This window comes from Sinohyriopsis cumingii, chromosome 6 (genome assembly GCF_028554795.1).
Source record: "Sinohyriopsis cumingii isolate HCF-2022 chromosome 6, ASM2855479v2, whole genome shotgun sequence".
NCBI classification, from domain to species: Eukaryota; Metazoa; Mollusca; class Bivalvia; order Unionida; family Unionidae; genus Sinohyriopsis; species Sinohyriopsis cumingii.
The window spans coordinates 162,743,331-162,759,995 of NC_142966.1; the positions used below are offsets into that span (position 1 = coordinate 162,743,331).

General features: G+C 35.2%; 1 protein-coding gene across 1 annotated transcript; it reads left to right on the forward strand.

Annotated features, from left to right (window-relative positions):
* Positions 1–3,363: 3,363 nt before the first annotated feature.
* Positions 3,364–7,312, forward strand: LOC149798433 (C-type lectin galactose-binding isoform-like). The gene is made up of 3 exons (XM_089960602.1): positions 3,364–3,844; positions 5,916–6,098; positions 6,656–7,312. The coding sequence occupies exons 1-3, from the start codon at positions 3,499–3,501 to the stop codon at positions 6,874–6,876; spliced, it is 750 nt and encodes a 249-aa protein (XP_089816728.1). The 5' UTR covers positions 3,364–3,498; the 3' UTR covers positions 6,877–7,312.
* The last annotated feature ends 9,353 nt before the right edge of the window (positions 7,313–16,665 follow it).

Below are 16,665 nucleotides of genomic sequence, written 5' to 3' on the forward strand. Positions count from 1 at the left end.
CAAATAAACAGGAGATCTCAGGATCTCGTTCCTGTTTAATAATAAATTAATGTCATGTATCACCCGGATTAAATAAAGCAAATGAGTATTAAAAGAGAATCATTGTGAACTATACCTTTTGATTGATCCCATTAAGCAGCAAAAGTGACAACATCGAAAGCCTGATTATTATGGGTGCCAGATACAGTAGTAATTTCCGGATCAACGTCATTCTCAGAATCTGTCTTGGTTATAGCTTTAGTAACTGCACACGCGGGGTATAAATTAGGGTTTTCTTTTCTATATAATCGATGTTTCTATCCAGACAAACTTGTCAGTTACACATGAATTAACCACAACATTCTCTCCAGGTTTGAAGTTGGCTATTAATGAATAAAGACCCTCGATGGGTAAGTTTACACTTTTCCTTGTGTCACTGGTCCTGAGACTAAGTCTGATGACAAATTTACACATTAACAAAGCCACACTCAGCTCACTGAACAAGACGAGGAATGTACAGATGAAGGTAAAATACATGATAACAAAACATTTTGATAACTTCATGTGTCCCTTAATATTTTAGTATAAATATGATTGGCAGAATCGTCAATAACTGATATAATATATTTCGACATGAATGGTTAATAATTTTGCATGGTATAATCTGACCAGGGTTTGTTTAACCCAACAAATGTATTGCTTTTAATACACGACCGTGACCATTACCTCTTTGATATAAGGGCATTTGGATTAGCTCTGACGTTATTATATTACTATTTTGTCAATCTGTACGTATCTGTGCAATTTCTTGCTGTAATGAGTGCACGTTGGAAGAGGTACTGACTCACAATCGGTCTTATCAGAAATTTATTTAATAAAAGTTGTGACAAACGGAGACTTGGAAGTACTCGTATAAGACTGGAATGTTTTAATGTTTACCATACAACTGCATAGAAGATTTAAGTACAAATGAATGTTTGTTTTTCAAGTAATAATCGTGAATACAAAATATATCACAATGTCTATAAAGACGACCTCATTACAACTACTACTTATAAAGGCGACCTCATTACAACGACTACTTCCACAACGTTCTCAGCGTAGTCTTTGCTCGCATCTTTGGCCAAACCTCATTAACAAATTTGTATTTCCTATAACTGTTTTTCCTTTAATCTGATGTTGATGTGGACATTGATAAAATATGATGTATATATCAAAATTTCAATTTCTTGATCGCCTTGTTATCTCCACATGATACATCGGTTGTCCGCCAGCGAATTAAATTCAAGAATGCATCACTGTATCCCTGGGGCAGCTAATATTAGATTCAGCTGACCGTTTGGGCAAATTATCTTCACGTATACAATCTGGCTGTTATGCATTTCTTGTTTAGGCAGAATGAGCTTTCCTATTTAAATGTGATTTGCAATCTCAAATGTGCAGTTATCACCAAGGAGCCAATGTGGTGTGGCAAATCTTATAGGAAATATTTTTTAAAAATACATTGACTGAGTATGCACGATGAACATTGAATATAAATCAAAATAAGTTAAATAGATTCAATGATATTGGCATTTTATTAATCGAAACAAATTTAAATATAAACGAATATAAATGAATACAAATTGGATATTTACTAAATATGAGTAAGAAAAAGAGAATGTAGTTGAGTTTTATTTCATTGAAATACAAAAAATTTCTTCTTCTTCTTGTTAAGGTGACAATGGGAACCGCAGTCCATGCATTCACTACCCGTTTTGAGTCATATGGATATTTCTACATAGTGACCGATATAAGGGCAGACACAACAGAAGAACAGATTTTGCTATAATCGATATTACATTGCTGTCTTTCTGATCTTCATATTTCTTTCGAACGTTTGCATTTAATGTCGATTTGCTGTCAGTAGCCATCATGAAATAAAAGTTATTACTAACTGAGAAAATTTTCCTTTGTTATTTTTTGACGATTCTTTATTGATTTTATCTCAATCTAAAATACGTAGTTTTACACAAACCTTAATTTGAGCAAAACACCAACTTCTGTTGTAACTGCGACTAATTATTTTTTATTTGCCTTGTTTGTGTTGTCTTGAGTAGTTTCAAAAACTGAGATGGAACCGATGGCTTCGAGTTAGTTACGGGTGTTGACTGCGTGGCGGTTGGTTCTCTCGCGTTGATACAATATCATGTTAAAGCCACTTTGTGGGCAGTCTTTCACCAAGTGGCTACACTACCCACACTTAAGGCAGGGAAAATAACGACCCAGCGTGGTGATCAACAAGCCACAGGTCCACAAAGAGATGATGTGTGTATTTGTTTAACGTCATTGATTTGTGTAATGTGTAGATTATTCTGTACAATAAAAGCCTTGACCTAATTACCAGAAATATACATTTTGAAATTATACATATCTTACCGATCAATTACAAAATGGTAATCAGGCGAATTTCAGAGACCAAATTGTGCCCGTTTTGCGGTGCATTCAAAACCATGGATTACCTATTCTTTATAAATAAATATATACAGACAGAGTTACACATATACCAAGCAGAACGGAATGTGCTTTCCCTGGATTCTACAAGACAATGATACGAGCAGGAGTCGTATAAATGCGAATCAATAGCAGCATCATATATGTTAGAATATTTTAATAAGTATTTTCAGGAGACTCCTACCCTGGTCATCCGATAAACGGAACCCATCGCCTTGTGTTTATGCAGCGACTCTTCAACCATTTCGTTCATGCAGCGACTCCTGCACCATTTTGATCATGTACATAGGGGGTTGGAAGCCACCAATACCAGCGGATATATATATATATATATATATATATATATATATATATATATATATATATATATATATATATATATATATATATATATATCCGGTGGCGGTCGAGGTTCTAACCCCTGCCGAGTCATAGCAAAGACACAAAATGTGATTGTTATTATGGTTATGATTATGTGACTGTGTTGGACATGATACTACATGAGGCATGATGCCCCGGTGCTAGACATCGCTATAACGTTCCACACTGCAGACATCAAATCGATATGACAGAAACATTCTTAAAGCTACGTTGAAAATTTTAATCACACACACACACACACACACATAATCACTTGATAAACAAAATAGACAAGCATCTGTACTTTGATAAAGCACGAAATTTGTATTATATGTGCCCTGACTATGCGTCAAACTAAGGAACGCAAGATAATTTGAAGTATTCGGGTTTCTCATCGCAGGCACTTTGCTCGTGCAGCAGTGGGTGAGCCAAACTCAGTATTTTGAAATAGCCGTGACAAACATTAAACAACCGTCATGTAACGCTTAACATGGCACCAAAACCAGTGTACATTTCATTCATATATAAGACATGAACATTTTGCTACACACAATTCCTGTAATTTGTGCCGTTGTACCTTCGTCTAGCTTTTACAGTATTTAAGGTGCTGAATGATAGGCATAAACGTTACTGACTATTTCATATTGCTTGAGCAACGTCGTTAAAATGAGAATGATCATTACATTGACTTTACTGATCCTTTTCCACCAGTTGTTGACACGCGTCGCATATGTGAGCTCCCAATCTACAGATGTTTGCGCTGCAAATTCAGTTATGGTTGAAGATAAAGGATCTCCATATAACAGTGTGAATATGTATTTCTGGGATTCGTCCTGTCAACTTGTCATCCAGCAAGAAATCGGAAATGCCATGAAAAACGTGTGCGCGGAGAGGACCAAAATTGGAGAAGCTTCTAATAGCCAAAATAATGTTATTACTACGAAACTTCAAACCTTGGAATGGAAAATTAATTACGTATTGGAGAAAGCAGCAAATCTTAGATCCAGCATTGGTAAACATGTATTTTTTTTAATATATTTTGTTTTGATAAAGACCAGCTGAAGATCCGGGTGGGTGTGGTACAAGTTTAATGTTCGGGAGCAAACTGTTGTACGGAAAATGTATTTATACAGGCTAAGATAGGCAATTTAATATTGTACGTTAGTTCTGTGCCATAGATCACGTTATTGGGTATTGAGCTATTGCATTGTAATATCTTGTTGCATGAGGACTAATCCAGATGCAGCGAGTGTTACATATTCTGCATACATTGGGTCTTGCTTACATTGGACGTTGTAAACGTTATGCCAGGTAATGGATGCTGTCATATTGGCCTTCTTCCAGTCAACTCAGTCTCTTGAACGAGACATGTTAAAATGCATGCCTGCAACCCGATGATTATCAAACTTCCCATATTGAAAGTAGTTATGGACGGCACTATAAACACAGAATTGAAAAACATTCCTGAGATACATACTAGAAATTTGTAATCTTGTTTACCTTTTTACTTTTTATTGCAACTTTCACCGTATTTACTTGAATCAAAGTTTATATTCGGGTATAATCAGTCTTTCGTTCTTGATATACATGTACATATAATGAAAAGTACCTGCCATTAGGTAATTGTAAATAAAATATCGTATGTGTGCATACGTTTGTTCATATAGTGTAGTCTTTTGCAAAGATACGGATGATACATATTAACCTGAATAAAAAAATTCAAATGTGGCTGATGGACAACATAAAGGGAAAACACAAAACAATGTAGCCTTCGGCCCAATATTAGGATACCAAAAACGTGGTTATAGCTTTAAACTAGATTCAATAGTTCAGAACATGAAATTCCAGATTCTTTAATTTTGGAGAACATGTTGGGACTAAAATTATTTGTCGTTATTAATTCTACCAATATACATAGCGAATTCTTTATCATAAATTGTTGCTTATGGCCAATACAGACCCTCGTATACTTTCAGCAACTACTGTAAATGTTGTTCAGGACTTATTAGAATCCATTAATTTGGAATTAAAATATGCAGAATCCATTAATTTGGAATTAAAATATGCAGAAAAGATAAGTGTTCAGTTTGTTTCAAATCACAATCCACTTGCCACGACATGGATTATTTTAAGTCGGGTGGCATTCTTCAATATACTGCTGTATACTGCATACATACGAGGACGGAAAGGTGTGAAGTTTTTTTTTATAAGTTTAACTGGCTTCTAAATATGCCTGATACTTGCATGAAAGAAATGGACATCACTATGCAACGCGCATTACCAATTGTCCTTTAAAAATGCTCGTAAACGACATGCCGTCTATATTCGCAAACATGTCGGGTCAAAATGCAGATCCGTGACTTGGTGTTGAAATCATAGACGAATGTACACGGAACTTGTAAATGTCCAATATGGTCAATGAAAGGGACGTTACCTTGAATGTAAGGGATGCAGCAGTTATTGCGCTTATTAGGGATAACTTTCAAAACGCTGTTCCACAACCAGGATAGAAACTAGTTTGATAAATAGATACCTTAATGTTTACAATTTTGTAGTGATTTTTTTTTACATTATCGTTAAATCTAGTTTATAGTAGACCTGTCACATATTACATAAATAGTTTGCATATTTTTGTAATAACATTTTTGAATATTAAAAGTAATATTGCCTTGCATACGGAGATGAAGCCTTTTGCGTATCAGTAATTATTTCTGATAGCTGATGCAAATGAACTCGTACGTGAACTAGTAAAATGACTTTATAATATCAAACTAACTTAATTTTGCCTATTCTGGATAATATACATGACCGCAGTGTAGGCATTGCTATTTTCTGAATGTGTCTAATGGTTTCTCGTGTACGAATGTTAAGAGCTCCGCATTTATATCCGTGCAAGATAGCATTTGTCTGAATGAGCAAATCAGATATTTGTAGATCGTTAAAACCTCTTTAGGAAAATATCGTTTTACTAAAATGATTAAAAATGGGAATATTCTTTGGAACTCCTTTTGATTTTGATTATTACAATGGGACAAACGTTATTGAGAAGCATTGGTTTTCATTGACCGAACTATTTTTTGCAGGCAGTGCTACGTGTCGTACTGGATACGATTATTATCAGCAAGACAAGTTTTGCTACAAGTTCTACAGCGATTGTAAAACCTGGTCTGAAGCCAGACAAGTCTGTCGACAAGACGGTGGGGACTTGATTAGTCTAAATAGTCGCAACCTGAACTTTTTCAAAGATCTGGCACAATCGAAAGCAGGTAAAGTATTGTTAGTGGCTTAATTTCCGTTTGATTTTTCATTATCGTCTTAGTCTAAATCCTAAACTATTTTTTCACCTTCATGCGGATATTAATACTAAAATCCTTCGTATCGTCAGTATTGCTTGTTAGTATTCTCAAAATCGTGAACACAAGCTGTATACTAAATAATGCCATGTAATAGTTCTCTATAGTAAACCCTATTCAATTGATCATTCCCAATATTGGTTCTATTAAATGATATTGGTCTAGTTTCAATGCGTTTTTCTTGTAGTGGTCATCTAGCGGTCATGCAGTTCATTCATTATAATATTGGCAAGACACTCTAACAAATTCTAGTCATATCTTGGTACTCAGTACTTGGATCCTATACGAGAAGTTTCCTATTTGACATGTTCAGACGAAATATGTTAAAGTGTTTACTATGGCTACAATGAAAATCGCACAAGGTTTCTTGAACAAATGTTCTTTCAATTAGGCCTACATACTAGATTTTCATTTGGCAATACGACTACATGTCTGCGAAAAATACTTTATATTTGGTCTCTTTACTTCAGGTGCATGCGAAAGTGTTTGGGTAGGTACAACGGACATTTACATAGAGGGGCAATGGAAATGGCTAAATGGTGAAGGAATTAGCTCCATTTTCTGGCAACCGGATCAACCTGACAATTATGGCGGCCTGGAGCATTGTGGTGACCTGGCAAAACTCTTTGGGTACATGCTGAATGACGAAAATTGCAGTAACAAGTTGCACTATTTTTGCCAGATTGCATGAAACATTCAATAGTTGGCTTGGCTATTTATAAACATGAACAGATAAAAGTCGATTAAATGAACGTTAGAAATTTCGTGATCTTTATATAAAGACATTTCCATGCCCGGTATTTGCTATATATAGCGGCAATGAAATATAAATTCGACTCGGACTATATATATACTATTTAGCTATCATACATGTTATATTTTAGAAACAGCTAAATTGAGGTATTTCCAGTTAAGAGCCTCAAGCAAGGATATAGCACGGTCTGAATTTTGTAGTGACGATAAAGTGCATGTCAAAAAGAAATTGATGAGAAAAGCAGATGAACTGTGTTGAGTTTCTATACATGTTTATTAAAATGTTTGTTAAAATTGTTTTGATTGGTTTACACGTTAAAGTGCACAAATGCAAGGATTATATAAACAGGAAATAAAATTGGGTTCGATCATGGTGTGTTCTTTATAACTACTTATTCCTACACTTTTATTCTAAATTAGCGTGTCGTGCAACAAGCGGTTGAAGGTTTTGGGACGTTTCAGATTTAAGTTGCTTTCAATGAATGTGGATTGTAGAAAGGAGAAATAAAGGATATTCATTTCTTTGCACCTGTATGTCCTCTTTTTCTTCAAGCTGTTTATTGCTCTACCCAAAATCATCTAACGCGCCAAAGACAGCGATGCAGTTTAAATTTAACAAGACACGTACCATGTCCACAATCAACCAAAAGGTGTAAATATCCTTCGTCAGATTTACCATCTGGCATATAGAAGCAAGTGAAAAGTGGACAATATTACTTAGGTAATGCACCTTTAGCTTAAAAAAGCAAATATTTATCAAATAGCTGATCGTTCAATCTTACAAAAATGCTTAAAGTGATTTCCGTTCACTTCTGGTGGTAGTAAATCTCTAAACATGCCGTTTATAACATTGTTTCTGTATTAGTTTACTTTAGCATGTCAATGAAATACAATGAGTGGACGATTTAAAGGGTTCGATGGTATTGTTATAGAAACTAGAGACTACCATGCTTGCTGATTTAATTTGTATATTAATTGCATTGGAAATTTTATGAAACACAACAGAAATATCTAATCTTAAAGTTCACGATGATAATCTCGTCACTCGCACCAAAGATTTATAAAAACTGTATTAACAGCTGCATCGCTAGGCTCTCAACATTAGCTTTTGTAAGGACTGGTCGGCCTGGTGTCGGGATAAAGTGACTGGGTGGGACATAATGCACCATGTATGTGACATGATCACCCAGTTCTAAACATCACTATAAACTGCCACTGCATACATCATAGCGTTATGGCAGACAACATGTTAAAGCTACGTTAAAAATTCAAATCACACAAGCACAAAAGCTAGCGGGAAAAAATTTGTTTTGCAAATTTAGTTCACACGTATTCGGCTCGAAGCTTTTATTTCGTTCAGATTTAGCGTACACTTGTTTTATCTCATTGGGTTGTACAATCCAGATAAATTCTCGAAAGTTGTTCAACCCTTCATTTTGTTACACACTGGATGCAAGTCACGCGTGTAGCGTACGAGCATATGTAGTCGGGTGTAAATGGAAGACTTTCATTTTGTTAAAGCCCCTATACCGTCGTTACGTGCAAAAAGTCGTATAATGCCAGTCATCTGAAAAACAATGAATCTGGAAAGATTTTGGTCTTAAACATCGCAGTTCCGTTAAAACTATAACGTCAACGTTTCATCACACGAGTAGTATAATTTATCGCTCGACAAGAGTAAACATGCCATTTTTCACACGTGTACTATCTAAAACGCTGTTGCCTGGTAACATCCGTGGGTCAACATACTTAGTCGAAAGCTGCAGCACAAGATTTGATGACGTCACCGTTGTAATCGTTATAATAAAAACCTTTACACCTAAAATGTTAAATACTTACAAACGGCCAAGAATGATTTTCTGCGTTACATTTTAAGCTATTAAAACGCATTAATACACATTTGTAAATTAAAGCAATTTAGTCGCATTGGTTGAAAACTGGCTACTTATGCTGCTGGTTATAATGGGATAAGCGTAAATAGGGCCGATGCGTTTGTGGGCATTTCACGGTATCTATGGTCAGAAAGGTTTTTTTTAGTTGGACAACAATATTATAAATACTTTTTGACGACGAGGAAGCAAAGTGATACCAAACTGATACAAGATCGAGTAAGACACCAGGTTCAAAATGTAAAAGCTAAATAATCTATGGGCAATTTAGTAATGTTCAACAAAATCATGTAATTGAGACGACTGCAAGGACCTTTTATTTTATCTGATCCAATATTGATTGTACCAGACTTGACATGCATATGGAATATAATGTCCCTTGCTTTAAATAAATGCAGATCTTATCTTTATTGGAACCGTGGACTGAACAAAACATTTATCCGTCAAGTTTGGTGTAAATCTTTATAATTAAATTGAACATAACCAAAAAGTGATAGAGAGGGAGCCGATTGTGTTCCATATTATTTTGATATCAACATCTTTAGAGACTACATTAAGAAAAACTCAAGAAATGTATCCGTATCAGGCCAGAATTCTGATTGTCGATTAGATGATCTCGAAATAACTTGCAAAGGGCTATAGTCTCTAAATGATCTCGGAATAACTTGCAAAGGACTTTAGTCTCTGAATGATCTCGGAATAACTTGCAAAGTACTTTAGTCTCTGATCTCGGAATAACTTGCAAAGGGCTATAGTCTCTGAATGATCTCAGAATAACTTGCAAAGGGCTATAGTCTCTGAATGATCTCGGAATAAATTGCAAAGGACTTTAGTATCACACGTTTGCTTCGTCAGCCTAAACATTCCAGAGGGTTACCGTAATAAAACATTTTCTTAATGTTTAGGCTTTTCTGCTGAGGTCTGTTGAATCCAAGCGAGATTATTCACGGTTTAGCACTTTTTTCATTGTAAAGAAAAGAGATTGTTAGTGGTTTCTATGGGACGTAAATATGCTCCAATAACAGATTACCACTCTTTAAATAATATAGTACTACATTGAAAATACATAAGTGTATCTCGTGCAAATTTGTTTATATTTAATCAGTTAATCAAAGCGATTGTAGAAAAGCTTAAATTACTATCACGGAATCCAAGTTCAAACATCACATTTAGCAATAAGACTAAACAATGACATTCAAATAATTAAAAACGGTGAATTATTGTTAGACGTTCGCTACCTTTTCGATATTCAAATTAACTGATGCACAAAAAAGGGAGATTTTGGTATTTTTCTCTGTAGGTATATTTGCATCAGTATTCTAAATTTATTTCTTAAAACTTAACTCTTAATGAAACTGTATTAAGTACTCTCGTTCAAAATCAATGTATGAACGAGATGGTTACAGCCCAGATTTGCAGCATTATTCACATGCTTTATTGGCAAGTCACGACTCGGAACTAAACCCGCAACGCTTCATTCAAGTCGGAAGAAAAGAATGTTTCGATATGGAAGACCGAATGCTTCCGCCATGTTCCTTGGTATTCGTCATCCGGGTTGTTGGATTGAAATGGAAGTTTTCATTGGGCGATTTATGTGTGTGCGAGTTAGTAGGCATAAATGAATCGTAAATATGAATGGTCGGACTACATCTTAGCAACTGTTGCATATATCTTTTTTCAAAGGAAATATATTTGACGATTCTAATGTCTTGTAAATGAAATGAAATGTAAATGAAAAGAGTGAAAATTCAAGTTGTGAAAAACTGAAGAAACAATTTATTTCCATACTTTCCAAATGAAACTAAATCCCAGAGATTCCTAAAGTCTATCGCAAGTCCTGATACATGAAGTTCCAATTTAATCCCAGCAGTATTCCAATGAAATTCCACTATTGGATGTCTTGGTGTGCCTGTAGTCTCTAATTTGCTTAAGTGCCAGTGCCCTGAATTGTGGCGATGTGCTAAGTGTTGCAATAGAATAGAATGGTATATTACGATAAATTTCATATCTGAATTCATTATAATTCAAAATTAACGTTCCAGTCCAAAATAGTTTTGCTGAATACTTTGTATTTCCTTTTGAGTCATAATTTGAATAAATAAATCAAAGTAAAAAACATACCAATAAGACTTTTGCTTCACGGTGTCAAGGAAAGGAGTTGTTGTTGTTGTTGTGGGGTTTAACGCCATTTTTCAGCACACGATAGGCTATGCATGGCGGCCAGTATTAATGGTGGAGGAAGAACCCGGGAAAACCCCGGGAAGAACCACCGACCCTCGAGAAGCTACTAGCAAACTTTCTCACATACCCACATTGGCCGAATCCTATACTCGAACCAACTCAGACAGAGGTGAGATGGTAGTGATCCGTAACGGACAGCGCTTTAGACCACTCGGCCACTCGGGGCCCCAAGGAAAGGAGTAACGTTAAACAAGATTATGTATCCGTCTACTTGATCTGGGTCGCAATTACCATTTTATGAAAATATTTTGTCAGCTAATGCAAACTTCCATTCTAGAAGTTTCTAGGGTCAGAATCAAGACTTTTTTGAAATTCAGGTAAGTATGTTTACATTTATCATGATGCGAATATGTAAACCACAATCATATAAATGTTTCGCTGCGCATCCAGTTGATTAAAAGATAAATGTCCCTAGTCAAGTACACAATGAGCTTTAAATCGTTCTTTGCAAAGTTCGCTAAGACAATATAAAGTATCCTCCATAGCAATACGATAAAAGATATTGACATCCAAATATAAAAATTGTCTCTTTTTGAGAGAAGCGTTTTCAAGAGATATGACTTGTTTGGAAACATTTAGTACTGAACAGTTATACTAGATGGGATATAATTTTGGTTTAAGAGATGGCATACATTACTCTACGTTTCGTGGCCGAGTGTTCTAAAGCGCTCGCCGTTACGGATCACTGCTATCTCACCTCTGTCTGCGTGAGTTCGAGTCTCCGCCTCGGCTACCGTTGGTACGTGAGAAAGCCTGCCAGTAGCTTCTCGTGGGTCGGTGGTTCTTTCCCCCGGGATTTTCCAGGGTTCTTCCTCCACCAATTATACTGGCCGCCATGTATAGCCTATCTTGTGCTGGAAAATGGCGTTAAACCATACAACGGCAACAACAACAACATTACTCTACGTTTCTCACGTGCGAGTTACAGTAGTGTCCAGAATGTATATGTTTTTCTTGCATGCAGAATAGGTCGAGCCATGTATATAAACACATTTGTCTAATAAAACGATCAAGATTCCCAGTGTCATTTGTATTGATTCGTTTTATCAATTCTCTGACGAGTTTGAAAATATACTCTCGTGGTTACGGAATGTTAATTTTATGGAAGATGGCTGCAGAACTGCAATGGTATATCATAGGCTCTGACTAAAGGTGAATTTTATTGGTGTTACGTTAATGTGTATTTCCATACAATTCAGATGTACTTCTTGGGATTTTAAATACATAATTGAAATTCATTCATGTTAATCTTATCCTTGATTCAGACAAATGGATTTCCATTCTTTGTTGAATAAATAGCCAGTTGCTAGTCTAATATCCAGTTTCTAGTCTATAATGTGTACAGGGAAAAAAATAGATTGTAATACTTGCTCATTGCACGTGAAAGGTTGGAGTCAGCTTGAAGATAGGCGGCTTTATACTTACTATGAATACTGCTAAAGAAAATGAAAACGGTTCGTATGAAATGTGGTTATTGAATTTCTTTTTGTGTAATTGCCGTTCTATATGAATGACAGTACCAAGTCATTGGCAAGTCAAGACTGGGAACTAAACCCTCAACGCTTCATTCAAGTCCGGAAGAAAATTTTTCGATGTGGAAGAGCGAATGAGTCGGTTGTGTTCCTAAGTATTCGTCATCCGAGTTGTTGGATTGAAATATAAGTTTTCTTTGGGTGATTTAAGTGTGTGTGCGTTAGTAAACATAAATGAGTCGTAAATAGGAATGGTCAGACTACATCTTAGAAACTGTTGGATATCTTTTTTTATTTAAAGGAAATATATTTGACGACTCTATAGTCTTGTCAATGAAATGAAAAGTAAATGAAAAGAGCAAAAAACCAACACATTGTGTAAAACTGAAGAAATAATTTATTTCCCTACTTTACAAATGAAAATTTAAAATGAATTTGCAGTATTGTGTATTAAATCCCAGAGATTCCTAAAGTATATCGCAAGTCCAAATGTATAAAGTTCCAATTTGATCCCAGCAGTATTCCAATTAAATTCCAGTATTAGATGTCTTGATGTGCATGTAGTCTCTAATGTGCTGAAGTGTCAGTGCTCTGAATTGTGACGATGTGCTAAGTCTTTAGATGTAATAAAATGTTATAATACAACAATTTTCATATCTGAATTCATTATAATGCAAAATTAACGTTCCCGTCCAAAATAGTATTGCTGAATACTTTGTATATCCTTTGATGAAATATGATTTTGTTTTAAGAGCTGGCAGACATTACGCTTCTCACGTGCGATTTACAGTAGTGTCAAGAATGTATGATTTGTTTTCCTTGCATGCAGAAGAGGACGACCCATGTACATAAACACATTTGTCTAATAAAGCGATCAGATTCCCCGTGGCACTTTCTTTTTTTGTTGGCATTTTATATTGATTCATTTTATCAATTCTCTAATGAGTTTAAAAATATACTCTCGTGGTTATGGAATGTTAATTTTATAGAAGATGGCTGTAAAGCTGCAATGGTATATCACTGGCACTGAATCAAGAAGGTGAAATTTATTGGTGTTACTTTAATGTGTATTTCCATACAATTCAGATGTACTTGTTGAGATTTTAAATTCATGATTGAAATTCATTCATGTTAATCTTATCCTTGATTCAGATAAATGGATTTCCATTCTTTGTTGAACAAATAGCCAGTTGCTAGTCTATAATGTGTACAGGGAAACAAATCGATTGCAATACTCGCTCATTGCACGTGAAAGGTTGGAGTCAACTTGAAGGTACGCGACTTTTATACTTACTATGAATCATGCTAAAGAAAATGAAATCTAGTCGAATGAAATGTGGTTATTGGAAGTTTGTGTGTAATTGGCGTTCCATACGAATGTCACATCAACAAAAAGAATGTTATTTGCAATCGTTCAAGTTCAGTTATAGGAATTAACGGTGAGTCGGTAAGTGGAGAGAACTTTATATGTACAATGTTTGTTTTAAATGGAAGAAAACTGGCTACGTTTCTCAACACCATGGGACTTACGTAACGATCGTCTATGTACAACTGTATCTAACTTTATTTTCTCCAAAAGATGCAAACAGTACGTAATTGACTCTCATATACTCTTAGACTAGAAATGCTTTGTGTGCGTGCGTGTGTTTCGGTGTAATTTGGATTTTTATCGAAGCTTTAACAATTATTAAGTCATATCGCTACTTAATGACTGCAGCGTGGCATTTTATAGTAATGTCGAGCACCGGGAAATCATGTCGCACATATGTAGTATCATGTCCATCCAGTCACTTTTTTGACACCAACTTCTTAATGCTGAGCGCCAAGCGATGCATTTGCAAGTACCATGTTCACAAGTCTTGGTATGACTGGGACGGGTTTCGAATCCGTGACATTCTGCAACTGAGGCGGACGCTCTAACCACTAAGGTACTGAATGATTTGCATTGCTTCAAATTTTTGTGCGTTACCTGATAGATGCTGAATGTAATCTTGCATTTAGCTCGTAAAATATTATTTTTTCATTCTGTTGAAACTTTGTGTATTGCTGATAATACTTCTAAAATTTGTAATACTGATCAGATTTCTGTTTTGAAAAATGTTGAAACGAATAAAATTGTATTTTCGAGTACCATGTGGATAATGTCAGTGATCGTTTTCTCAAAGTACACATTTTTGATAGGCCCCCGATAAATCGCATTTGTGTATCAGGTATGATATACGATAACTGTATGTTCTTGATACTAGTATAAGGCATCAAAGCATTGTTCTGTTACAAAATTCACTTCTGATCAGTCAAGGCAGCAGAATGGGAACAATTGTTGTGCAAGAATGTTTTTATTTGTTTCTTATAATGTATCGTTGCGTCACTTGAAAAGTACATTTAGTTTCTTGCTTTATGGCATATAAATGTTTTATATCCTTTATAATGTTAGGTAGTTTCTCCATTCTTCTATTCCATATTCTAAAATTTTTTATTTCATTGTCTTACAAAATGGAGACGGTAGAGTGCATTTCGTAAACATTAACTGATCTTACGATACTTTTTTGAAAAGACACGTATTCTGAACAAGTGACAGCCGTGAACGTATAAATGTGAACAACTATCATACTAAAGTAAGAGAAAATAGAGAAATTTAAATATGTATTATTTGTGTACAAAATGAAAACATCAATGTCTCTAGCCAGGTGCAAAATGAACTTGGTTTTGGAAAAGGTCAAGTCCAAAGTACAATTCTATATAGCCTATAATCATGGACAAAGAAATGACAGATACAGTTTAAATATACAAAACACATCCTTTCATCAAAAGAACGATTTATACACTAATGTTGTCCTTTACCTAATAGTCAAATATACATGTGATTCAATATTACATACGATGAAGTCGAATAGATGACACAAAATTTGCACGAAGCTCTTTAATGCTTCTATAGACGTGTCATTCATCTGCAATCACATTACATATTCCCTTGATTCTTGGTGATATAAATGAATATATTTTAGTCACACTATCCACTTTCATACGATCAGTGCACATGCGAAAAATAGTATCTGGTTTCGATACAAGAATACGTGGTGGACTCCAATCACTTTAATTAAATCTTTCTCAAGCAAATACTGAATTTCATTTTAGCAAATACCGTTTTTTTCCCAACCATTCCTGTTTGAGCGTTTTCATCCTGTATGGATGCTGTTCCAAAGGTGTAGAATCAAGAATTTCAACACAATGGCAGATATTCACATAATAGGTGTTTGCTTCATTCTTTTCTTTAGGCTATATATAAGAAAGCTTCTGGTCAGATTATCCAATGTTTCTGATTTTCGAAGCTTTGCTGCACTAAAGTCAGTACAGTCTGATTGTATTGTATTGCTTAAATCCTCACTGAGTTGGACTTGTACAACTAAATTGATTCCATGATTAACCCGGCTATCTCTATCAACATACTCATTTAGTATATTTAAGATCCCAGAAGTAATAATAGTGTAATTTGTCACGTGTTTTTTTCTAACATTATTAGGAGCACTATACTCAACCTGAAGAGGATTTCGATGTAAGGGCAAGAGACACAGAACTTTATCACTAGGCTGCACCCTCTTCTTTCTATTATGGCTGACACACCATAACTCCATTTTTGACATGGTTCTTAGGAATTGAAGGCCGTGTACCAGTATTCTGCTGTATGGTTCGTCAAATACAGGAAACATTTGCAGATAATCCTTAAATATCTTCTCATTGGGTTTTCCATGCCGTTGAAAACCGTGACAAGATCTACAGTATTTGAAAAACAACACTTTAAACTTTGGGCCAATAAAAATGCTTCAAGATTTTTTGACCTTCCAAAGAGCTATTTAATTGGCTACACTAAGAATTTATCATCTATATAACGTAGGAATAACAATCACGGGCCTCTCGTTACAGCGGGTATCTCAGGCAGTCTCTATGTCCTCATTTAGACCCCATTTTTAACAAAATAACAAACAGGTTGTTGTATGACTTCAGTCTCGCTAATTGCCCTCTGAAACAAACAAGAGAACTCAGGATCTCGTTCCTATTCAACAATGAGTTATTCTTGTTTGCCGACCTGATTAGAGTAAAGAGAATGTTTCGTAGAAAGGAAAATTG

What these genes read in the sequence shown, in the direction of transcription:
- LOC149798433 (XM_089960602.1), top strand. Translation starts at nt 3,499, where the DNA reads ATGAGAATGATCATTACATTGACTTTACTGATCCTTTTCCACCAGTTG. An exon ending in AAATCTTAGATCCAGCATTG is followed by an intron (nt 3,845 to 5,915) that starts GTAAACATGTAT and finishes TATTTTTTGCAG; the next exon opens with GCAGTGCTACGTGTCGTACT. An exon ending in TCTGGCACAATCGAAAGCAG is followed by an intron (nt 6,099 to 6,655) that starts GTAAAGTATTGT and finishes TCTTTACTTCAG; the next exon opens with GTGCATGCGAAAGTGTTTGG.